At 44.5% G+C, this 27,003-nt stretch overlaps 1 protein-coding gene across 3 annotated transcripts in view; it reads right to left on the reverse strand.

Moving 5' to 3' along the window:
- Positions 1-27,003, reverse strand: part of LOC149441443 (cadherin EGF LAG seven-pass G-type receptor 2-like) — a 465,765-nt gene that overhangs the window by 76,135 nt on the left and 362,627 nt on the right. For all 3 annotated transcript variants that reach the window (XM_089657338.1, XM_089657336.1, XM_089657337.1), the window contains exons 22-26: positions 17,627-17,798; positions 17,351-17,506; positions 15,506-15,635; positions 4,812-5,012; positions 3,202-3,376 (exon numbers count right to left, since the gene is read on the reverse strand). In XM_089657338.1, the coding sequence (XP_089513464.1) occupies positions 3,202-3,376; positions 4,812-5,012; positions 15,506-15,635; positions 17,351-17,506; positions 17,627-17,798 (834 nt within the window). The remainder of the gene's footprint in view (positions 1-3,201; positions 3,377-4,811; positions 5,013-15,505; positions 15,636-17,350; positions 17,507-17,626; positions 17,799-27,003) is intronic.

The raw sequence follows: 27,003 nt of genomic DNA on the forward strand, positions 1-27,003 counted from the left end.
AAAAGGAAGGAGCTGTGCCAGATGAAGTTAAAGGGGGGCCTAATGGTGTGGACTTCAGCAGGGGGCAAAGATCTGGGATACCAACATCACGTTTGCTAGGAGTTATACCAGAGGACATTAGTGGAAAGCAAACTGGCAAGGCTCGTGAAACCGCCAACCATGATAAAACCAACAGAACGGAAAAAAATCAAAGTTACACTTACAGTAACACCTTTTCCAGTAGTCTTTCAGGACAGCACCTTGAGAGACCTCGGCTCCTCCCCACCTGAGGAAACACCTCCATCCTAAACAAAAAGCACCATCACTCCCCTCCGACCTCAGTTCCTGGACTTGTACCTCCGGTCACCTGGGGAGACATAATATAAGACACTAAAACATACCATAAGACATCTCACACCACATTTCTGCAACAAAGGGTGGGTAACCGGTGCTGTCCCGAAAGACTACTGGAAAAGGCGTTACCGTAAGTGTAACTTTGATTTTCCCCTTTCGTCTTTCAGGACAGCACCTTGAGAGAATAAGCGAGTATGTACCCGGGCGGGCTCACTGCTTGCAGTACCTTACGTCCGAAGGCCTGCTCCTGCACCGAGACCAGGTCAAGTCTCTAAGGCTTAAAAAACGTCCCATAACTGGAACAGGTTGCGGCCCTACAAATCTGTCCCGGGGAGGCTCCTGCCTGTTCTGCCTGCGTTGCCGCCATGGCCCGTGTAGAATGAGCCCTGATTCCCTCTGGGACTTCTAGACCCTCGGCCTGGTATGCCTGTTCAATTACTAGCTTTAATCATCTAGCTACTTTGCGCCTAGAGGCTTTTTGCCCTTTCCTGGCCCCCGCAAAAGAAATAAAAAATTAATCTGTGCTTCAAAATTCTTTAGTCCTATCTAGGTAAAGGAGCACACACCTTCTTATATCTAACAAATGAAATTTCTCTTATCTTTCCCCCAAGGGACTATGGTAAAACGAACGCCACCCTATCCGGAAAAATTTGCAAATAAGGCGCCCTGACCGACAAGGCTTCCAGTTCACACACCCTCCTTGCTGTGGTGATTGCCACCAAAAATACAGTTTTAAACGCGAGGACCCTTAGGGAGCAGGATCCTAGGGGTTCAAACGGTGGTTCCATCAACACCTTGAGTACCTTTGCCAAATCCCATTTTGGGAAAGGTCTATTTCTAGGAGGTCTCTGTCTTGCCAGAGCTCTAAAGAACCTAAATTACCAATGCCTCCTTAGCTAAAGGGGATTCCAGAAACACACTAAGAGCCGAAATTTGGCTCTAGAGTGTGCTGATCGCGAGCCCTTTATCGACCCCCGCCTGCAGGAATTCAAGCACCGTCACTAGGCTATGGGTAACCACTGAGGCCCTGCAGCACCATTCTTTAAAGCGCCTCCAGACCTTCCTATAGATGGCTTGGGTTTCCCTCTTCCTGCTAGCTAAGAGCGTAGCCACCACCCTGGCTGAAAGTCCCTTTGCTAACAGGAGCTGCTCCTCAGAAACCAAACAGTCAGTTTCAACCTCTCCACCCTGGAACATAGGACCGGGCCCTGCGACAGTAAGTCCTTCCGTGGAGGTAATACCCAAGGTGGCCACGTGGCTAAGGCCCTCAATGTTTAAGTTTTTCACGGGCTTTACCCGGAAAAGACAAGAGGGAGAGAGAGAGCCAGGAAACCTATTACCCCCCGCCTACCTGCCCCCCCCCCCGACCTCCACTCACTTGCAGGGATTAAGGGCCTGACCCTAATAAGACTGACTCCCCCCCCCCCCCCCACCCTAGACCCCCTGACCACAAGAGGGCCGGGGAATACCCCTGGAGCTAGGGGCCCACAGGTAGGGGAGGACTCCACTGAGTTACCTTACCTGAGTCTGGCTGGTGCAGGCCTCGCCTAGTCCCGGTGCCTCTGCGCTGGACATCCGACAGGAGGGTGGTCGCCTATCTTCAGCGGTGTGCCTGTCCTTACAGGCTCTGGTCCGCATTGCACCGCCATTTGCCGCCGACCCCGATGTATAGGGCCGCGGCTGGAACTGGAAACTGCAATCCCGGAAGAAGCCCCGCCCCCTCCGCCGGAAATGACATCTCCCGTCATCCGGCCCGGCGTGCTCCTGTAGCTGGCACGCATGGAAGGATCGGGACTCCTCCCCAATCCTCACCAGATCCCACCAAGGCTACCCCAGCACCCGCAACTCTCCGGAGGGGGCCGGGGGCGGCTGACAGGTCAGTGTCACTCCCTGTCACCCAGGGATCACCGCTCAGCCCGCACCTTTGCCGGGAGGATAGCAGCCGGCTCTCCGGCCTTCACTCCCTGCTGCTCCACAGCTCCTGGACCTCAGGCTTCGCCGTCCCGACAGCACCTGAGAGGCTTCCTCAAGATGTCTCCCCACCGGAGGTAACACCAAATCTGAGGTCGGAGGGGAGTGATAGTGCTTTTTGTTTAGGGTGGAGGTGTTTCCTCAGGTGGGGAGCAGCCGAGGTCTCAAGGTGCTGTCCTCAAAGACGAAAGGGGAAAATAAGTTTGCTTCTGATATTAGGAAAAGTGATGAGGGCAGCTTGATACAAGATGATCTCGGGTGGTCTTAAAAGAGAAGTATGTACGTAAAAAAAAAGAAAAAAAACATTTAGATTCACCTAGGTAGATGCAGCTTCAATCCGATGCTGCATCTGTCCCCCACTGGCTTTGCAGTCAGAACTGAGTGATTAAATACCGCTGATCGCTCAGTTCTCCCCTCCAAATTGAGCAAAGACTCGTGACTTTCAGTCTCTGGCTCTCTGCTCTGCCTGGCTCTCCACAGCCCAGCACTCCAGTGATGTGCTGGAGAGGTCCAGCACACTGGAGTGCTGAGCTGTAGAAGGGGCGGGAGGGGCTAGCTCAGCTATCGGCAGATCACCAAGAGACTGAGCGAGGTGCCAGTCCAGGCTTCTGAGTGTATCCCGACAATATGGTTGGGACCTTTTCAGAGCCTGGACCAGCTGAGTGACTTTAGCCCACTGTCGGCTGAAAATGGGTCACAGGAGAACGAACTGTACTTCTGTAATCTACAAGAGAAGTAGCTTTGGTTATATGTCTCCTTTGAGCAGTACCAAAAATCCTAATTACTATATGCCTCCTGAGCGCTATTTTGCACAACAGAGGGAACATCTTTTTTCTAACAATGTGTGACATGAATTAGATATTTGTAGCCAAACCTGTACAAGAGTTGTAGACCTACCAGTGATAAAGGCTGGTACACCCCAACCCAGAGCATAGTAGAACCTCATTGGACCAGTGTTGACATCTCGAACTTCACTCAGTCGGCGATATATGTGCAGAACTTCAAGAAAAACCCAAGAAAAGCAGCACAGGGAGAGAAAATGGAGGAGGATAGCAATGATAGTGCATGCAAACTGAAAACATAGTGGGAAAAAATAACATGACGGGGAGAAAAAGAAAAAAGAAAATGATAGTTTAGTCAGTTTGTTATTGAAATTTGTGTTGCAAATTAAAGTAAACTTAAGTATTTTGGCAGCAGTAGTTTAAAGGATAAGTTCACTTTCAGGCACATGTTCCATGTTCCACCTGTTTTTAGGGTGGAACATGCAACATGTTCCCCATGCTGCAGCCGTTGCCTGACCCCCCCCCCTCCCTGTGACAGATGTACAGGGAGAAATTCTCCGTACAAGCTGTCACTTTCTAAAACCAACGTGGCCATGTGGGCTCCGCCTTAGTGGCTGTCGGCTTGTAGTTCTCAATGAACTACCAAGGCGCTGTGGAGCACCATGGTAATATATTGAATCTGCTTGCTCGTACATCCTGTACAGGCAAGCAGATATACGGACAGGTCTGCAGGAGATAATAATAAATGCACATTATTTTACCTGAAAAAACTGTGCATTTATAATTTTTGGTCAAAAGGACCTTATCCTTAACTTATGCCCTAACTGAGGCAATTTATATAGGCCACATAGGGCAATAAAAACTTTTCTTTTACAGTTTTTTTCAGCCTGCAAAAGCACCTCTGTGTAGCCTACATGCCCATGTACACATAGGCATTTTAAGGCATTACTGAAGATATGATGTATCCATCCACATTCTAATGGCCAGAATAAATGAATATATACTGACTATATGCAGTCCATTAACGTTCAAACGTTTGGCGCAATTAAACACACCTAGATGTGCCTAAACGCATATGCAATATGCAGCTTTTACTGTGGTTGTTAAGCAGCTTTTTTCCTTCCCGGAGTTCCTGTATTCAGAATGGCTAAACAGGTGTCCTGTGTTCATGAGGCCTAAGAGAACCAAATGTAAATACAGCTACTATTATACAATGTAATTAAAAAGTAATTCCCTACTCCATGCACATAAAAGGTTCTGTAATTAATTACTTATGTTTCCATTATACCTTGTTGGTATTTGTGTAACACTGAAATTACAAAGGATGTCAACCACTGGCACAGGGGGCACTTATAGGTTAAAACATTTTACTTATTTAAAAAGAAAGGATTGTTTCGGGAATAGCTAGCTAGTTTAAACTAGAAACAGCTTGATGTCCAATGCGAATTACAAACTGCAAACTGTAACCTAACAATAAGTGATGGACAAACAATAAAGCCTACCTACATAACTAAATATAATTCTTAATGTTTATTATTATAGATCTGCCCCAGCTTATCTAAAACAAGCCATTTTCCCACTCTTGTTATTATTAAACTTTTCTTATATTAAAGCCGAACTCCAGCCAGAGGGTGAAATGAACTATGTTATGCTTACTTCATCTATACATTTTTTTATCTAATAAGAGCACACAACTTTAAACTGAGAATGTATGCAATAGTTTACCTCCATGTCAGCCTGGTTGATACCCAGTATGAAGCTGAGTTGAGACAGGAAGAGCGCCAGTAGTAGGTTCCGATGGATGCTGTGTTGATTGAAATGCAGGGAACGTGGGATACACAGAAAAAGTAAAGTGAGAAGCAAAAAGCCCAGGGTCACCCCTATGCAGGAGTATGTAATAATGCGCAGAGGAAGCACTTCTCCATTCTGTAAATATATAAAGAATAAAGAATCAAGATCAATTCCTTGACATTTTTTCACAGGCTATTCACATAGCGAACATCATAATGGTTACTGAAAGGAAATGTATTGTGCATTGCATTTTATTAATTGGTTGGCTTACAGACTTGAACTGAGCAGTTAAGCATGATTAGAACTGTAAAGCAGGGAGTCTAAGTATGTAACACATAGACAATAGACATTGCTGCCCCATGTAATTACATGCATAAGCCAGAGAAATTTTTTTTAAAACATTGGCCCACACACTAGTAAAATTGTTGACATAATTGTCTGGGTAAAGTGGTTTATGCAGCAAGTCACATCCCATCATGTCTAACAGTATTCCTTTATTTTTTCCCTTTTCATTCTTCCACAAAGGGAAGCAATTCTGTGTTATCCTAGGTCTATAACAGACCTCATTCTGACAAAATATTTCTCACTTTTAAATGGGCCCATCACTAAAAACAGAATTTTTATATTCATTGCAAAATGATTTTGTTGTCCATTGAGGGATACAGAAAGTAATTTGGATTATACTGCTACTTGCACAAGAATTGGGCACTAGGGGGAGTGCGCATGCGCGGCCGGCAGTACGGGACATGTCTCCCTGAGGCTCCTCCGTGCCGCGGGTAAGACAGCCTCACCGCTGCGCGATCCGGGCTCGCACTGCTGCTCCACGAGCGGCCCCAATCATCTGTATAACCCCCCGGCCACCTGCAATAATGGTCAGGGGGGGTCAAACACCAGGTGGCGCCGCCACGTAAGCCCATAAAGGAGGCCCTAGCTCGAGCCTCATCCAAGATGGCCGCCGCATCAGGGAACTACAATGCCCAGCCAGCATCCTCCAGGCTTGCAGTCCCACAGCCAGAGCAACCGAGCCAGCCATGCTCTTCGGAGGGTGAGTCTGCAGATGAATCTGAGACCCCCATGACTACCACGACGCCTGACCTTACTGCCTCTGACCTTCTGGCCCGCTTTGAAAAAATGTTGCACAAGGCCCTGAAACAGACCTCTGACCGCATTACTGACCAGCTGTCCAGGGAAATCCGCGAGCTGGGGCAACGCACTGCAGACCTGGAGCAGAGGGTGGATGACATTGACGCAACACTTCAAACGCAGGGGGACGAAATTGACCTGCTGCAAGACGAAAACCTTACACTTCAGACGCGTCTAGAGGACTTTGAGAACCGGGCCAGACGCTCCAATGTACGTATTCGCGGCCTCCCTGAGTCGATCATTGATGTCCACTCTACAGTTACTGCGCTATTCCAAGAGCTCGCCCCTGCTATTCCAATAGAACGCCTTGAGATGGACAGGGTTCACAGGGCACTAGCTCCTAAACGCACTGATGGCCCGCCGCGAGATATCATAGCTAAACTCAATTTTTTCCGCACAAGAGAGCAACTACTTCAAGCCGCCTGCAATTCGGAGTCCCTCCTGTTTCAAGGTCATGCCTATCAACTATTTCAGGACCTCTGCCCCACTACTATCACCAAGCGCAGAGCCATGAAACCGCACCTGCAAGTGCTTCAGCAGCATAATATACCATATAAATGGTGCTTTCCCTTTGCCGTGCGGTTCAGATACCAAGCCAGGGACCACGTATGCAAGACCACTGACGAACTCCTGGACACGCTACGGAACCTCCAGCTACACCCCCCCGCAACACCGTCAGAGACTTCCAGAAGGCGAACGGCGTCGTGCTCTCCGAAGAAACTACAGCCTCCGTCGATCCCTAATGGTCACCTGAATGTAAACAAGCGAGGCTGATTTTCATCTCCTGCTCCCTCACCACAAGACTCTATGGACTGAATCCTGTTGACCACTTCTACTCCTCCTACCGGCTCTTTGTGTGGTGGTCCGTGGCCACCTGTGTAGTCGCTACTTGCTGAGTCAAGTCAATCGCCCCCCCCATCTGACGGTTTACATTGCACACCTGTATCCTTATTCCTGTTTGCTGGGCTTTGTTTGTTTTTTTCTCCTACCTTTTTCTTTCGACCAGCTCAGGATACATGCCACCCTAGATATGTCTTGCGTTGGGGTGTTACCTGCCTTATTGTTTGCTAAGTTGGGGCTACTGTTGGGCCTCTACCTTGCCTATTGGACCCCCAGCCCCGGCGGCTCGGATCGCCCGGTTCCGGTCTTTTAGAGGTTATGCCGGGTGGGTCGGGGGTCGCCGGCACCGGGGCACCCCGGGCTTCCTGCCCGTTGTGTTTGATGTTTTCTTTCTTTCCAGGATCGCTCATGTATTTGTATGTCTACATGCTGTCTTACTTGCCGCCCACGCACCTGTGCACTCTCCACTTGCCCCTTTGGTGTCCCGTTTTTTTTACACCACTCGGGCTACAACCGCTCCCCGGGCCACCTGGATTCCGGGTACCCCCCGGGGACCGTTCTTTTCTTTTTCTTCCAGCCTCTTTATGGCCCTCTTTACCTACCCTGGACCACCCTTACCCCTCCCCACCTCAACCCTTACTCTTATGTACGGCCCATTGTTAATATCCAGTTTCTACAACCGCATACTTTCCCCTAGCTCAATTCGCAAGATGGCTCTCCTGAAGGGACTCCAATATTTACCAAATCACTGCTTCCTCCACCCATGGGTTCCCTGAATATCCTTACCCTGAATGTTCAGGGCCTTAATGTCCCGCAGAAGTGCAACAAAGCCTTTCGTTCTTTTGCGTCCTATAAGGCCCACATAGTCTGCCTGCAGGAGACACATTTCACTCCTACCTCCACTCCTAAATTTTTTGTCCCCTGCTACCCATGGGTCTACGCCGCCTCTGCTACTGCTAAGCGCAGGGGGGTTTTAATTGCTCTTCACCGTACTACACCCTTCAAATTATGCACTGAAATTAAAGATCCGGAAGGTCGTCATCTTCTACTTGTAGGGCAATTGCTGGATTTTGAGGTCACCATTGCCACGTACTATGCTCCAAACCAGGGTCCTTTGCCATTCCTTTCTCATCTCTTCTCGGTTATTGCTCATCATAAACGAGGCACGCTTATAGTCTGCGGAGACTCCAACTGTACACTATACCCTTTTCTAGATAAATCCCCACAATCTCACACTCCACATACCCCCAAACACTCCTTTCAATCCATTCTGCATCAGCACTCAATGGTCGATCCATGGAGGGAATCCAATCCTACTAAACGCCAGTACACTTTTTACTCCCACCCACACAAAGTCTTCTCAAGAATCGATCATATTTTTATGACCGCCAGTTCTTCCCCTCGTATCTTGGCTTCCGATATCCTTCTGATCCCATGGTCAGACCACTGTGCTGTGATCACCACCGTTGCTTCTCTAGCTCCTTATCCCGCTGATCCCTCCTGGTCCATCAACGAACGCCTGCTGGCTAACCCAGCCCACTGCACAGAGATTGCTGCTGCGCTTAAAGAGTATCTCTCCCTAAATCAAACCCCGGGATTTCCCCCCTCCTATTGTGGGAAGCGCATAAACCAGTAATCCGCGGATTCTGCATTAGTAAAGCCTCCTTCCTGAGTAGAGAAAGGAGGCAGAAACGCCTCCTCCTTGAACAAGAGTACGACCAATCCCATAGTGCCTTTCAAGCATCCCCCACCCCAGCTAACAAAGAAGCCCTTGAGCACTCTCGACTAGCCCTAGATCTTTCCTTACGGACCAAGCCGAGCTCTCCATCCGCAGGTCACGACACAAATTTTACACTAAAGCCAATAAGCCCCACACTTTTCTTGCTCTCTCTCTCCGCAAACTAGACCAAACCGTTAAGCCCATAAGGTTGCGGACCTCATCAGCAAATTTCACCAGCAACCCGGAATGGATCCTACGAATTTTCCACAAACACCTCTTGAGTCTCTACTCTGCCTCCGCTCCCTTTGACTCTTCCCAGCCCTTTTTGGTTCCCTTCCTTTTCCAAAATTGGCTGGTGAGCATCTTGCTACGCTAGAGCGACCCATCACCACAGTCGAAGTCACAAATGCTGTAAATTTCTTGAAGCCCCGCAAACGCCCAGGACCTGACGGCTTTTCCGCCACGTACTATAAAAAGTTTGCCCCCATTCTCACGCCTGTCATGACAAACGCCTTTAATGCCATACTCTCGAATCATATCTTTAGCCCAGATACTGTGCAAGCCAACACCTCTATGATACGGTTAAATATCGTGACACTTATATTATTTAAGTGTCTGTCTTAGGCGTTTGAGGTAAAGTTTTCTAGTGCCAGGCCGATTTAAAACAGTGTGACTTTTATTTAATTCACACTTGGCATCAACATAAAATGAATACAAAAGATAAAATACAGAGTAAAATATAACAAAAGTTGTAGATTATGGAAAAAGAAATAAGCTTTGGCGAAATGTGTAATCTCTTGCCTGTTCTATGACAAGTGTTTCAGTCTTGGCAAGGAAGACAATAGGTGTATCAAGGCTTTGTAGGCCTTAAGAAAACAAAAATGTCAGTGCGTGTCAGCTGTATAATGTATTGATGTGTGTCTGTGAGTGTGAGTGTGTGTATGTGTCTCTCTATCTCTAAGGCACATCTTATATATATTTTACCAGACCAACCCACTAAACAGTTATTTCCTAATTCAGTGTGAGCTAAATAAGTAAAAGCCTTTTTTGTACTTTATCTATACTTATAACTCTTAGGGTTACGTTATCTTCAAACCTCTTAGACGACAGAAATACATGATACTGTTACATGATACACAATGGCTTCACATATCTTTAGAAAGGGACAATTGATCACATAAATGCATATAACCAACAATAATTGATACTAAACTTATCAGACACTATTCCTAACTAATAAATTAATTATATGAAATAATTATCCAACTAACTATATTATAGATTAGACATGATTTTCTTTATAAAAGACATATACTTTCTTTGCTCTACTGCATACCAATATCTTTTTACATTCCAATTTGCTATTCTTAAAACAAGCTTATGACCTGCTGACCTCTTAGACATGAATATACCATGGTTCATCTTTAACACCTGTTTTCCAAAGCTTTCATACACACGCAAAGTTAAAAATTACTTTACTTCTCATTTTAGAGGAGACACTGATATCAAAAGATAGAGACGTCTGTTTTATGGTGAATTAATTTCTTACAGATATCAAAGCCAAACTCTGATGACACGCAATGGTCTAATTACAGATCAATTTCCCTCCTTAACGTAGATGTTAAACTGTTAGCCAAAATCCTATCAACTCGCCTCAACGCATGTATTGGTTCCCTAATCCACAACGATCAGATTGGCTTCATACCAACTAGGCAAGCAGGAGACAACGTTCGACGTGCATCCCTATTAGCACATTTAGCTAAATCCCGCAATATTCCCACATGCTTTTTGTCCTTCGACATACGGAAGGCGTTTGACACAGTCTCATGGTCATACTTACACTACATCCTGCACCATTGGGGCTTTGGCCCACATTTCTTAGCCTGGATATTTTCTCTCTACCAGGGCCCCTCGGCCAGAATTAAATATCTAGGACATCGGTCCGCCCATTTCCCGATTTTATGTGGCACCAGGCAAGGTTGTCCTCTTTCCCCCTTGCTTTTTGCACTAGCCATAGAACCACTGGCACTATTGATTAGAACAGATCCTGATATCCGAGGGCTTGAGATAGGAGGCACCTCACATAAACTGTGCTTGTCTGCAGATGACGTCCTACTTTTTCTCACTTCTCCCTTAACATCTACTCCTACTCTACTTCGCCTTCTTGATAAGTTTGGCGCGCTCTCTGGCCTTCAAATTAACCCCCAGAAATCATGGGCACTTAATATCTCGCTACCACCTAACGAACTTACCCACCTCAAACAGATCTTGCCATTCTCATGGTCGCAATACTCCGTCCCCTTTTTGGGTATAAAATTCACCCTGCATATCTCAGGTCTCTATAACGCTAACTACATCCCTATGCTGGCTCATCTAACGGCACTTATGACTAAATGGTCCTCCCTTCCTCTAGCTTGGCTAGGCAGAATAGCGGTCGTGAAGATGTCGATCCTTCCCAAAATCCTTTATCTTTTCAGAGTTCTCCCTATCTCTGTACCCACTCATTACCTTCGAGTTCTGCAGCGCCGTATTTCTTCCTACGTTTGGGGCAAAGTCCGCCCCCGTGTCCCCCGCACTACTCTATACCGATCTAAACTGCATGGCGGTCTGGGTCTCCCTGAGATCAGCAAATACTACCAAGCGGCACATATGGCACAACTACCAAAATATCACGCTACCTACGAAATCCCGCAGTGGGTCATTCTCGAATCCATTGAGTGCGACCCCTTTTCTATAGCAAACCTTCTTTGGCTGAGACGCATTGACCGCCGCACGATTGAGAATCCCATTACTAAGCATTTTTTGTCCCTTTGGGACAAACTGAAATCTCGTTACCTCCTACAATCTCCCCATAACCCCCTCCTTTCCTATCTTCGTAATCCAGCCTTCCCCCCGGCCTGGTCCGCACCACACGTCTTTGCTCAATGGGCAACGGCTGGTCTCACCCAGACCCGTCATTTTGTACTCAGGAATCAATTTAAATCTTTTACCTCACTATGTGAGTCCCATAATTTCCCCGCCTCTGAATTATTTAGATATCTGAAGTTGAAACATTTCTTTGCTCCGTACACACTGGCTGTCAACCCAATTTCCTCACTGTCTCCTTTTGAGCGAGCATGTCACCGAGACCCTCATAGACAAGGTCTCATATCCTATCTATACTCCCTTTTTACAACCCCATCCGTTTCTCCATTACCCTCATATACCGATAAATGGGAAGCAGATTTAGGCCGGCAAATCGACCCATCAGATTGGGATCTCATTTGGAACAATACCAAGGAGTCCTCGCAAAATGTTGTGGCCCTGGAGACCAATTACAAAGTCCTGACCCGCTGGTATCTTGTCCCAACCAGAATTGCGAAATTTACCCTTGATTATCCCCCAGTTTGTTTCAGAGGCTGCGCAGACCTAGGAACATTTTTTCATATTTGGTGGGATTGCCCAATCGTCCGAACTTTTTGGGCGGAGGTATTCAGAACACTGTCTGCACTCAGCGCCACAACCCTCCAACCAAGTCCTCTAGTCGCGCTTCTCAATCACCGGCCACCAGACATCACGAAGGCAAATTTTAAGCTTATTCTACAAGTCACCACTGCGGCCAAACAGGTTATCGCTAAAGCATGGAAATCACCCTTACTGAGTATGACTGCAGTCATGACTAGGGTCACTCAGGCGATGATCCACGCAAAAATAGAAGCCACTATCCTAGATTCCATCCCCAAGTTTAAAAAGATTTGGAACCCATGGGTGGAGCATTTCCTCCCACCCAACTTTGACGAGTCCCTTCTCAACCCATAATCTATGTTTTCTGCTTTACGGGAACCATCCTTTGTTGATACTGCGGTTATTTGGCTATTTTCAGTATCCCCTTCCTTGGAGCCGTACACCCTATCCCTCCTTTCCTCTCCCCCCTCCTCCTTCCTTTCATGTTAGGCTCTATTTGATATTTGTTGTTCACTCTTGTTAGTGCTGCCTGACTAGTATAAATGGGAACCTTTCCTGTTCATTTACTATACACCTCCAATATCCCATTTGCTTACTTATAACCTATGTTGTTGTACTTTAAAACAATAAAATATTTGAACAAGAATTGGGCACTAGCAAATGAAAAACAATCCTAGGATGATCCCTCCCACTACGCCTCAGTTTTGTAGCAAAGCAGTACCAAGAGCATGATCATAAACACAGAACTGTGGGACTTGTGTCCCTCTTTGGACAAGAAAAGAATTTTGCAGCAAACACAAAACCCCATTTTCTCATTCATTAAGGGACACAGGAAGTCTTTAACCCTTGCAGTGTCCAAAAGCAGTGCAACTGAGGGGCGGCCAACAAAGCTATGGAGTTGTCTGAAGGACCTTGCATCCACAGATTAGACTGCAATGTCCAGGAGAAGACCAGGTGGCAGCAATGCATAGTTGGGAAACAGAATCTTGATGTCGAAAAGCCCAAGAAGCATTGACAGATCAAGTAGAGTGGGTCATGACAGGAAAGGGTAGAATCTGATCCTTGAAACCATAAGCTGAATGCCTGAGCCACTTAGAGATTATGGAAAGAGAAGCTGCTGCACCCTTACAGGCTCCACTGGGGATTGCAAAAAGGGAGTCTGTCTATGTGAAAAGAAGCTGTGTTGTAGTGGAGCCAGACAAAGAGATGGAAGAACAATGTCCTGACTGATGTGAAAGGCAGAAATTACCCTAAAGGACAAGTTCACCTTGGGCAGAATTTCACTTTTCATAATAAATAGAAGCGTTTTCCAATGCCATTTCTGATCCAGCCATCCCAATGTGTATTTCTCTCACCTTATCCACAAGAGGTAAATCTGTATTTTAGTTTTTTAAATGATTTTCTGATTTCATCACTTCCTGTAGATCATCTCTCAGTATTCACTTCCTGTAAGTCATCTCCCAGAAGCATTCACTTCCTTGTTGTATCACCAAAGAGGGAGTGATAGGGTGTGTTCACCACTCTGGACCACACCTCCCTCATTACAATACAACCTTCCACCTACTTTCTATACAATCTAATTATACAATCTCCTTTATATCTCCCATCAGCTCCCATGTAGTACAAGGCCTGTCTGATTTGATACAAATTGAACAGATTGTTCAGGCATAAGCATAGTTCTGGTAAATCTAAAGAGATTGTACAGATTACATAGTGTATGGACATTTTTATACAAGTACATAGGAGGGAGTGGGCGGAGATACTTAATTGTCAGGCCCCCTACGCCTCTCCAAGTAGCGAAAATGCACATTCCCAAATGCATTTGTCTTGGGTGTTTTGGAGCATTTTTACTCGTCACACACTTGAATGGGCTTCCCTACATGCAACAATCGCCGGAACTTTTTTAAGCGGAGCACAGTGTGTTACAGCAGTTTTTGGTGCATATGCTGCAATTGGGGTGCCTTTAACATGTAATGACAACACAAACATAATGCACATTTGCAATTGGCTGCGCAGCACATGTGATTGGATAGTTAGTGGGACATTTTGGCGTAGTGTGAGTTGCACATTTTTTACTCTGCTTTTTTGCTACGTTTGTTACATGTTTTTTTCATGTGGCAAAATGTGTGTTTGCTTCTATGTTTGTGTCCGGTTATCAATTAATGACACTGAAAGCGCAACTAGGTAATTTTAGGTGTATTCATATGACCATACACTATACAGTCTGATTGTACAATCTCTGTACAATCTCCTTTAGATTTACCAAAACTATATAACAAGAGGACACACCATCTATCCAATCACTCTGTATCCAATCAGGCAGGCCCTTGCATTACATCAGGAGTGTTATGTGGGCTGCATGTGGCCCCAGGGAGTTTAGCATGCGGCCTGAGCCCATCTGAAGGGATGCTGGGGAAGCCAGGCAAATGCATGCCTGCAGAGGTGCTGAGGATGGTGTGAAAAAATAGTGGATGTGGGTTTTATATTGGTTGGTATGTTGCTTCCTGTGTCTTACTGACTTATCTGTCCTAAATCTACATACCAGCAAGTGCTGAAACTTTCTAAGAAATACAGCAAGGTAAGGCCTTGTTCTCAAAATCAAAGAAAGCTTTTATTTTTCAGCAACCGAGGTACATTAATGGTACAGTATATTGGTACATAGGGGAACTGGATTTTAGAAAATCCACCGCTTCCACTTGAGGAGTTGAGGCCTGGCAGAGAATCAACAGGGATGAAAGCCAGCGTCTGGTGATGTCTATGCGTTCCAAGCTTCAGGCTGTAATTGACTGCAAAGGATTTGCAACCAAGTATTAAAAAGTGAAAGTTTGATTTATTATTATTATTCTGTCCCATTACATTTGGTCCCTTAACAAGTGGGAGGCACATATGCAAACTGTTGTAATTCCTACACCGTTCACCTGATTTGGATGTAAATACCCTCAAATTAAAGCTGACAGTCTGCAGTTAAAGCACATCTTGTTCATTTCATTTCAAATCCATTGTAGTTGTGTATAGAGCCAAAAATGTTAGAATTGTGTCGATGTCCCAATATTTATGGACCTGACTGTATGTCAGCAATGTCACATGAAGTACCAAAATGGCAAAGCTAGCACTGTGGTTTTTTTTTCACCTGTGTAAATGTCCATTTAAAAAAAATATACTGGTTGGGGTATTTTTTTTTAAGTTTATAGTTTTAAAAATAATGTTTCATATACTCTTTCAGTGTGTGTAAATTTCAGCTTGAGCTACTCAGCCCTGTTAACAGACCTTTTAACAGGAAGAAAAAACTGAAAAACATGAAAAAAGCCTAAAACATCACCTTTTGGCTGCATGCAAAAATACTACGTATTCATATGCAATGTAAATATTTACCTGACAAAAAAAACCCATCTTTGTATGATTTAGACAATAACAAATAGAGAAAATGTACACTAATCCACAATACATAACCCTTATAACAAACCTAATTTATTACACTCACTTCTCTTCGTGACATATCCATTAACACTGCAAAACTGGTCATGTGATTGCACTGGCAGCTAATGTGTGTTTCGTTACGAAAAACCAGCTCACAGCCCCGAGCTGACCAGCCGCCCCCTGGCGTGGGTAACCTGAAAAATTACAGATATTATGAAATCATATAAAAAAATTTAAGTACAGGTACATGTATTGCAAAATTCAGGTGGCCATATACAGCCTGAATCCAGGGCCTCGGCAAGTGGTTAAAAAAGGACTAAAATATACAGGCCTTTCCCTAGGGGCAACAATGTGAATTTCCACCTGTTTCTTGTAAGACATCTGCATTAACTTCTTCCTGCTGGAGGTACGCATATATGCGGCCTTGCACCGAGAGGCAGCATACATGCGGCCCTATGTAAACACTTTGCTGTGCCGAGAGCACACTCCCAGCACAATTAGTGGTGGGGTCCAGGAAAGCTCCCAAAGCATACTTGCGACCCCCTTCCTGCCCAGGCCAATTTTCAGCTTTCAGCACTGTTGCACTTTGAATGACTATTGCGTGGTCATGCAACACTGCAATCATATGAAAATTTTTATCATTTTTTTTTAGAAAGATAGAGCTTTCTTTTGGTGTTATTTAATCACTTCTGGGTTTTTAATTTTTTGCTAAACAAACCAAAAACTGAAAATTTAAAAAAAAACGTGCTTGTTTTAAAATTTTGTAAATAAGTGATTTTTCTCCTTCACTGATGTGCGCTAATGAGGCTGCAGTGATGGGCACTGATAGGTGGCGCTGATGGGCACTGATGAGGAGGCACTGGTAGGTGGCACTGATAGGCAGCTCAGATGGGCACTGATATGTGGCATTGATGTGGCAGTGATGGGCACTGGCAGGTGGCACTGATAGCTGGCATTGATGGACACTGACAGGTGGCACTGCTGAGGCTACACTGATCATCAGGGCACACTGATCATCAGTGCCCTGATGATCAGTGTACATGTTCCCTCCGAGAATGCCGATTACCAGCTCTCCTCTCCTCACGAACTGTCAGTGTGACAGCTTGTGAGGAGAGAAATGCCGATAACTGGCATTTCCCTATTTACATGCGATCAGCTGTGATTGGACACAGCTGATCACATGACCGAGCCGACATCTTCAGCTCTTTCCAGTGATCCGCTGTGTCCGAGGGACATAGCACACCACCGATCGCCACGCTGAGCGCTCCCAGAGCCGCGAACGCGAGTTTAGAGTGGAAGGACGTCATATGACGTCCTCCCAGAACGAGAGAACTGCCTTGCGCCTGTCATTACCTTATATGGCGGGCGGGAGGCGGTTAAAGTGCGTTTTCACTTCTAGAGCCAAATCAGGATAACATCTACTTTATATTTGATACACATAGCATAACATGAAAAAATATTAAAAAAAATTGCAGCTTACCTATTTAGATGCCCTATTCTGGAAACTCTAGCACTGAAAAATCCTACAATTTCTCTTTGTTTATGAGGGGGCTGGGGAGCTGTGTATGGCATAATAAACCCTGTCTGCGCTGTACTAGCACATCTCATTTCTTCCATGGTAAACTAGATTGAACACTGTCTGTCCTAACATATGGGTAATTATTTACAAGCTGGGCTTCTCCATTGTATGTAAATAAAAGGGAGCTCAATCTGTCCCTAAGACTTTCTACAAGGACACAACACTAAACTGAGGTATGCAGAATGAGAACACAAAACATATAGTGGGGGTTTTCTCAGATTTGACTGCAAATGTGGAAAAATATTTTAAGACCAACATTTAGATGAAATACAATTTATTCACAAAGGGAAGTATTATAAAGTGGACAAATTCAGACAAATAATTACTTACTGGAGAGAGTGATTCCAATGCACACAAATTGGTTTGGAACGTTCTTGTGTTTCTCGAAGTCTGAACTGCACTGTGATTGGTTGATCCAGTGCCCCATCTGCTTCATAAATATAAATGCTCACCACTGGAGAGTTTATTACAGGACGTTTAGGCACCCTAATTAAAAAGAAAAAAAAAAAAAGGATACATATTTTGAATGTTGATTTAAATGAAAAAGGTAAAGATAAAAACGCACATCATAAAAGTTGCTCTATTGGTTGTATTTGAGGTCTGTACCTAAGACTCCTTTTGTCTGGATCCCATCTTTCAGGTAGTAAAGTCCCAAGGCCATGGAATATTATAACAGTTACCACAGCTTCAGAATCCCTTTGTGCACCTTCTTTCCAAGAAACCTTGTCCCTCTTTGCTCTGTTTTGATCAGAAGGATCCATATGTAGTCTGTCAGTGCCTTGTTCAAAAACAATAAAATTACAATTAAGCAATAAAGTTTGCAAGAGTGTAAAAAATGAATAACAATCAAACAATTAATAACTTACTGTACATTATATTATACACAAAGGTAAAAACAAGAAAATAAAACCAATTTAAAAATCTCATCTGCCTTCTAGCCATGTTGACCCTCTGCTTTCAATGCTTACTGAGTCATTGACGTAGAACTAGCATTAAGATCAGGAGAATCTTGGTTTTATCGGGTCCATAATTCTTCAAGACCAGTGACTCAGGAGATCAGCATAAGAGCCAGGCAACAAACAAGTTCAATAGGAGCTCAGCCATGGCATCCTAAAAAGTTTTGCTTAGGCTGAGTTCCTTTAAACAGTAGAAAACAAAAGGCTTTTTTTTCCCTGCTTATATTATAATGTGAGCACACATATATCAAAGGCGAGTAATGTCTTTTAGTGCTTGGGCTTAATGACCATAAGGGCTTAATGACAGCTGTACATTTTGCACCAATTATATTTATATTCTATACCCTATTTATTTTTGGGTCACACCTCACAGATTCCCAGTATGACATTTGACCTACAGTGGTATCTTAGCCTCACTATCATCAAGGCAGAGATTTAAGTGCATTTTTTAATAGTGTGTCATTTCAAATTAGAGAAGGGGATTCATAGGGCACTCCTGTGTTGAAAAGACCTCTTTAGCATCCCAATTATTTGGGCCACCAACAATAGCTTGGCCCTGCAGGTGGGGTATGCAATAGTATGCACTTCAGCAGCACTTCAAGAAGAGAGAAGCAGAACTCTAGTGGAACACAGAAAACAAAGGTGCTTCTAAGTGCAGTAAAGCCAGCGTTTAATAGGCATATTGGTTAAAAACACTCACAAGGTTGTTGGAACTGCTCTGGGCTCACAAAATTAAGCAGGAAGGCCTGGACTTGTCATCTCTACATGGGCATGCTGGAAGCCAATTTTTTCTTCATATTCTACTTTCTTGGTTTCTGAACACAAACCTTAAGAGCAAACATTCCATAGTCGTTACAACTTATGTTCCCAGGCTATAAATTTGGGGGAAGGTATGGTGGTATCAGACAGCTACAACGAAGACTAGACATGATACCAAGTTGTATGAAATGGAGGAGTCCATGTCTAGATTGAGCAAAATACAACTGTTCAAAATGATTTTTTTTTTCCCATGAACCTCTGGAAAAAGAGAGCATACTAAAATGTGTGGGGGAGGCTGAGGGTGTACAGGTGGAGGGGGGGGGGGTGAGTGCGTACAGGTGTGAGGGGGCTGATTGTGTACAGTTGAGGGGGGCTGAGTGCGTACAGGTGGGGGAAGGGCTGAGTGCGTATAGGTGTGAGGGGGGCTGGGTGCGTATAGGTGCAAAATGGGGGGCTGATTGCGTACAGGTGTAGGTATGATACTTGTATACCGATGTGGGAGAGCCATGGAGTGGACAGACACTGGGGAATGTTGGTGGTCAGGCCGGGGGCCCAGGCCTAAAGGGGCCCAAACATTTCTGATGGCGGTATGCATGAAGTGAAATGCAGGTATAAAACCTTGAGCCTTTACAACCACTTTAAGGACCACAGTACATGTTTGTTACTTCATCACAAATAAAGTGAAGTAAATGATTCATATAGATTCTAGGAAATGTGTTTATTCGCCAGGTGAACAAATAAACAATGGACCGAGGTGACCAGACATGACACAATGATTTTAATCAATGATTTATGAAGAACTGACCAAAAATGCTGTAAGATGTGAGTAGTCGGTGTAAGGTCCCTTATTAATTCCTTTGGCCTAATTTCAGAGTTACACCATTAACTTTGATAAATCAAAAGCCCTCTATTTAACTAACAGCCTGAAATCTCCTTGCAGCAATCTATATCATTTTATTTGGTGCAGAGCAAAAATTTCTTACTTAAGAGTATCATAACTAAACATTCCCATAACCTATTTATTCCCCATTCCCAGAACTTCCCCTGATACACTCCATAAAAGCATCCCTTGCCTCTTGGAAGCACTTTAATATTTCCTACATGGGTAGAATAAGTCTAATGAAAATGGTAACCTTTTCTAAACTTTTTTTGCCCAATGCAGGTCCTCCCTCTACTCCTCAAGCACTCTGACTCCTGCATCTTTAACCTACCTAGCGGTCTTATTATGTCCATATTTCTGTGCTCAAAGCGGTACATTTTTTTGCATGGAAATATGCATTTTTTTTATTGTAGGCCTGTAATTTTTAGGAATAACTCACTGAAATCTGTCCGAACAAGAGTCTAGTAATCATCCCGGGTAGGATAAAACTTGAAACACGAAATCATAAATTATAATGTAATAAATAATCATAAAAAATAATAGAATAATAATAATAAATTTAATTCAATAATATAATCAAACCAAAAACACTGACATTTGAAATGTAGCGCCAAGTTCGCACATCACTGAGCAAAGTCTCAAAATCGTTTTCAGTGTCTGATGACGAATTTCCCCACGAATCATTATCACTCAATTCTGCAAGTAGTTCCAATTTACTATCACTGTTCTCTAGCCGGTCTAAAACTGCTTTTGACCTAAAGGGATGCTTTTTGGATGCCATGGACTTTTCTCAGTTTCCAGGCAGAAAGAACAGTAAAAATGCAGGCAGGGCACAGGACAAAGCACTCGGGACAAAATGTCTGTGAAATGGTTTGATACAGTAATGTTTTACCATGTGATTTTAGTGAATGTCACTTTTTTCGTCATTTTCAAATTTCCCGCCCTCCCGTCCCCCGTACGTCCCGACGCTCGCAGGGGACAGAACCCAGATGACAGATGCCCGCATCTGCCGGATTACATTGCCGGGGACACTGCAGGAGGGACATCGCAGGAGCGCAGGACAAGGTAAGTGATCGAGGGATCGCGGAGCAGCGCCGCATGGTAAGCCCGAGTGTAGCTCCGGGTTACCGGTTGTGGTACTGAAACTTTATCCTGAGCTACACTCAGGAATACCACCAGGGAGGTTAAAGAGAGACCTTAGTAACTAAAGTCTCTTTTAAAAGATGTAAGTTTAGTTTACCTTCTGTACAGCATAAGAAAAAGTGCTTATTTTGATGCCAAAAAACATGGAATAATAGTTACGGTAAACATATTTTTTATCTCTAGCAGAGACCTTGGAGAAGTGTGGCATTAAGAAAAAAGAAAAAAAAAGTGCCTCTTTTGATGGCCAAAAAAAATTGCATAAAATAAATAATAGTAAACATTTTGCATTTTTTATCTCCAGCATCTTATTAAGAGAGCTTAGAGAAAGTAGTGCATTAAGAAAAAACAAAGTGCTTATTAGATGCCAAAAAACATGGCATAACAATAGTAAAGATTTTAACAAAGATGTGCTAACAGAGAAGCCATGGTTTGTGATGTACAGCAGGACCAAGACTTGTGTAATATCCTTTTTCTGATGCAAAATGTGGATTGCAATCTATTCCATGAAGAAAAAAACACACCAAAAAAAGATTTTTTTTGATGACAAAAAGCAGTAGGAAGCCAGTTTCACATCAAGATTTGCTATGGTTTTCAATGTACAGCAGGGCCAAGACTTGTGTAATACCCCTTTTCTGATGCAAAATACCACTTCAATGGCTGTGTGTGGATTGCAATCTATTCCATGAAGAAAAAACACACCAAAAAATGATAGTGTCAGTGATGAACGATAGACTGTCTTTATTCTGTTTTGGTAGCTAAAGCCACGTTCACATAAGGCGGTTGTTGGAGGAAGTACGGCACAGAAATTGACCAGAGGGAGTATGTTGCTGAATCTTTCTTTCTGCTGATTCAATCGTTTCAGAGTCTCATTAAAAGAGAGTCCATTTTGAATGGAGAGTTTTAGGTCAGCCCACTCTGCATCTAACAGGTCAATTTGGTCTTCAAACTGATTATCAAAAACATGTTTTGCAATTCTGTGCAAGTCAGTCAATCCAAAGTTGAGGATGTGTGCTTTGTGTGGCCAAGACACGCTGTAAAATATATTGAAAGATTGTAAAATATCTGAGGAGAATAAGGAAAACCATAAAATTAAATATGTTTCGGCTTTGGCCAATACAGATTGGCGTATAGACTGAAATTCTCTGTCACCAGCTTGAAGGTTGGTCAGCTGCAGCCCATATAGTTTTCCATCTTCTGTAAACTTACTAAGAAATTCAAGTTCGTTTTTTCCCATCAGAAGGATCCTGAAGAGTTTTAACTGCATGTTCTAGTTTGTGTTTTACCTGACAGATCATAAGTTCCTTGTTCTGAAGAGCCTCTGACAAAGGTTTCAACTTGCTATAAAAATCGAATAGGAAATGCAAAAGTTTCACAAACTTCAGCTGTTTCAGGTCTTTCAGGATGCCTTTAACTTTAGCAGATTCAGATGATCCCTCAGTTGATATCTGATCAAAATGGCTCACTACTGACTTCCAGTTTTGCAGAAAAGCACGCAAGGCCTCAACTTTGCTGCATAACCAGCACAGTGTGTACATCTTTAATTTTCAAGATTTCCTCACTTAAAGTGTTTGGGAGATCTTTAAGTTGCATAAGGCGTTTTGCTGAGCAATGATATTTGAAAACACGCCGCACCACCTCATTGAATGATTGTAGGTATGGCATTTCCTTGCAAACATCCAAGATCGCAAGCTGCAAGCGATGAGCCACACAATATATGATGATCATCTGTGGGCAGACTTCTTTCATCTGGACTGCTAAACCTGACTTGTGGCCAAGCATGCTTGCAGCTCCATCCGTTCCCAAGCCTGCAACCTATGAAGAGCCTCTGTAATTAAGAAGCAAATTATCCATAAAGGCAGTCAATCCTTTGAAATAACCTTCAGCAGTAGCATTTTCTAGCGCACATGTACCCAAAAAATCTTCTTTGACATCTCCTTCTAAAACATAACGGACATAAATGTTTGCATGTTCAGTGTAGGTTCGATCTGTAGATCCGTCAATCATGATGCCAACAAAAGGTGACTTTTTAATGTTTGCCACAAGACTTTCTCTGATTATTCTTGCAATGAAATTAATGAATTGTTTGCATTGAACATTACTTCCATATTTCTGCAGAACTGGCACATCTAGTTTGGCACTCAATGTTACTAAATCAGGGAAATCTAGAAATGGCTTTTCACATTTAGCTACGTAATAAGCAATGTTAAAACGTGTGTGTCATGTGCTGAAACATTGCTGCGTCCATTTTTCTGATACACATAGCTAAAAGTCTTTCTTCAGGGTTGTCTCTAGCCTTTGCCTTATCAATATTCTCTTTGTGTTTATTACATTTGTCATGCCATACAAACGTTTCCCTTTTAAATGGAGCTTTTACCCCATTTGCCCATTTTTCATCTGATATTTGGGGGGACCGACTGCAAACTTTACATATAACTGTATCATTTTCCTTGGAGTAAGCAAGCCATGAAAACTGATTCAGCCAATGTGTACTAAAACAGCGTTTTTTCGCGGTCTTTCCAGCATCACCATCATTTGTCTTTTTAGTTATTATGGCAGTGGAAGTTTGTGGCAAACTACAACTAGCAACTGAAATAGCTATTGATTCATTCTCTTTTTCTATAGGGTTTGACTGGGACTCCACAATAGTAGGATGATCTTTTTCTGTAGAAAAAAAAAAAAAATCTTAATTTGCTCTGTTTCATGTTGCAGTATAAACAAGGAGACCAAAAAAAAAGGCCTTTCTGCTGGCTGAGCCTTTAAATGCTGGTCTGCTGGCTGGCTTGATTGATGGCTGGCTGGCTTGATTGATGGCTGGTCTGATTGATGGCCTGATTAATGTCTGGTCTGCTGGTTGGTCTGATTGATGGCCTGATTAAAGTCTGGTCTGCTGGCTGGTCTGATTGATTGCCTGCTTAAAAGGCTGGTCTGCTTGAAGGCAGATTAATGGCAGGTCATCTGAGTGGCAGGTCAGTATAACGGCAGGTCAGATTAAACAAGGCAATTCAGATCAAAGGCAGGTCAGCTCAAATGGCAGGTCAGCTCAACGGCAGGTCAGCTCAACGGCAGGTCAGCTCAACGGCAGGTCAGCTCAACGGCAGGTCAGCTTAAACAAGGCAGTTCAGCTCAACCGCAGGTCAGATTAAACAAGGCAGTTCAGCTCAACGGCAGGTAAGATTAAACAAGGCAGGTCAGCTCAACGGCAGGTCAGATTAAACAAGGCAGGTCAGCTCAACGGCAGGTCAGATTAAACAAGGCAGGTCAGCTCAACGGCAGGTCAGATTAAACAAGGCAGGTCAGCTCAAACAAGGCAGGTCAGCTCAACGGCAGGTCAGATTAAACAAGGCAGGTCAGCTCAACGGCAGGTCAGATTAAACAAGGCAGGTCAGCTCAACGGCAGGTCAGATTAAACAAGGCAGTTCAGCTCAAAGTCAGTTCAGATTAAACAAGGCAGTTCAGCTCAAAGTCAGTTCAGCTCAACAGCAGGTCAGATTAAACAAGGCAGTTTAGCTCAACAGCAGTTAAGCTCAACGGAAGGTCAGATTAAACAAGGCAGTTCAGCTCAACGGCAGGTCAGCTCAATGGCAGGTCAGATTAAACAAGGCAGTTAAGCTCAAAGGCAGTTAAGCTCAACGGCAGGTCAGAATAAACAAGGAAGTTCAACTCAACAGCAGGTCAGAATAAACAAGGAAGTTCAGCTCAACGGCAGTTCAGATTAAACAAGGAAGTTCAGCTCAAAAGCAGTTCAGCTCAACGGCAGGTCAGATTAAACAAGGCAGGTCAGCTCAACGGCAGGTCAGATTAAACAAGGCAGTTCAGCTCAACGGCAGGTCAGCTCAACGGCAGGTCAGATAAAACAAGGCAGTTCAGCTCAACGGCAGGTCAGATTAAACAAGGCAGGTCAGCTCAACGGCAGGTCAGATTAAACAAGGCAGGTCAGCTCAACGGCAGGTCAGATTAAACAAGGCAGGTCAGCTCAACGGCAGGTCAGATTAAACAAGGCAGGTCAGCTCAACCCCGAAAACATTGATCACTACAGGCAGGGTTAGCCCGGGCCAACTGAGCCGGAACCCAGTACCAACGAAACAATACCTTATAGGCTGCCTCCAGAGTGGTCGTATTAAATGAGCATTTAGCTATGAGTGACCAGGCCTTATTCCAGTCCTCCGGATCCACAGCCACTCCCAGGTCGCGCTCCCACTGAACAACATATGAAAGAGAAGTATGCGACGAGCGTCGTTTCAGAGCTGCATAAAGAAGGGATATAAGGCCCGGAGCGCCCTGACGCTGTTGGCAAAGCTGTTCAAAGGCAGATTTCTGGTACGGGAAAGCAGAAGTACCCCGCAGCGAGAGCAGCCAGTGTCACAATTGAAGATATCGAAAGAATTCTGCCGGGGGGATATTCTGGGATTCCCGAAGAGAGTTCCAGGTGGGAAAGGACCGAAAAATCAAAAAGTGTCGCACCTGCAAAAAACCAAGAAAACGCCCCTGGGTCATCTAAACCCGGTGGGAAAAGAGGGTTGTTAATAATTGGAAGCAAAGGCAGAAAAGGTGACATCAGGCCACCAGAATAACGTACCGAGTCCCAGACTTGTAGGCCATGAAGTAACATCGGACTCAGTGCCATAGGGCGCAGGGCAGGGGGAAGCCATAGAAGCGTCGACAGTGCGATAGGGGCACAATTAGGTAGTTTCAACAGGACCCAGAGGGGGACGTCGGAAGAGGCGTGCAACATAGACAGCGGGGCAATCTGGCTCGCTTGATAATACTTAGTTACATTAGGCACCCCAAGACCACCCTAAAGTCTATGGGCAAAAAGCGTATTTTTGGATACTCTGGGGTGCTTATCAGCCCAGATAAAACACATTAACTTCGCCTGAAGCAACCGAAGAAAATGAGGGGGAACCCGCACCGGGAGTGTGCGAAAATAATACAACAATTTCGGCAAGATGGTCATTTTCACCAAATTAACCCGTCCTATCCAAGACAGGTGCGGAAATTGCCAAGAATGCATAAAAGACGATAGAGAGCTAAGCAATGGATAATAATTCGCAGCAAACAAGGAGTCATAAGTGGGGGTCAAGCGAATGCCTAAGTATTCAAGAGAAGAGGAAGCCCATTTGTAAGGGAAGTGGGATTGTAGGCGCGAAACCAAATCTGAAGCCAAAGTAATATTGAGGGCGACAGTCTTATCCAAGTTGATACGGAGATCAAGGAGAAGCGCTCAAGAACCTGTTGCAAATTAGGAAGCGTCGTCAGGGGGTTAGTAAGAGTCAGGAGGGCATCGTCCACAAAAAGGTTCAGTTTGAATTCCTGTCCCGCGTAAGGAACCCCCGATACATTGCAATCGGTCCGAAGCGCTAAAGCCAGCGGCTCAAGCTCCAGGACAAAGAGCGCTGGGGACAGGGGGCAACCCTGTCTCGTCCCTCGCCCAATAGGAAAGGGATCTGAAAAATACCCAGCGTATTTAACGGAGGCCGAAGGAGAAGAATACAAGGCCTGAATCCAAGAAAGAATAGAATCCCCAAAACCCCAACGAGACAGCACAAACCGCAGATATTCCCAGGATAGAGAATCAAAGGCTTTATATATGTCTAAAGACAGTAAGAATCCCGGGATTTTCCGCTGTTGCAGAAAATGTATAAGATGGACCACCTTACGAACGTTATCACCCGCCTGCCTCCCGGGGACGAACCCTACCTGGTCCCTGTGGACCAGGCTACGCAAATATTTATTGATGCGAAAACTAAGGATCTTGCCCAATATCTTCAGGTCTTCATTAAGAAGAGAAATAGGCCAGAAGGCTTGCGGTTCCTGTACATCATCGGTCGTCTTAGGAATCATGGCGATATGCGCTCTAAGCGCATCTGGAGAGGGCAAGGAGCCCTGTCGTAACGCATTAAAATAGTCAGCCAAAAAGGACACCAACAAGGCTGAGACTTTCTTATAATAAAGACCGGAAAAGCCGTCGGGACCTGGGGCCGCGGTGGACCGTAAAGATTTGATGGCTTGGAGCACTTCTGGTACAGTGACACCGGCATTGAGGGCCACCTGTGCTGCCTCAGATAATCCAGGAAGATGGAGATCTTGAAAGAATGCCTCTGCTTGAGCCACGGGGAAGGGATCTGGTTTAGCGTAGAGGCGCGAAAGGAAGTCTGAGAAACGGAAACAATCTGCTGGGGATTAGAAGTACAGCCACCTGTAGGAAGTCGCAGTCGAATCGGTTTATGGGCTTTCCCGACAGAATT

The sequence above is a fragment of the Staurois parvus genome, unplaced genomic scaffold (assembly GCF_062004578.1).
Source record: "Staurois parvus isolate SC_StPar_1 unplaced genomic scaffold, SC_StPar_1.0 ptg000984l, whole genome shotgun sequence".
NCBI classification, from domain to species: Eukaryota; Metazoa; Chordata; class Amphibia; order Anura; family Ranidae; genus Staurois; species Staurois parvus.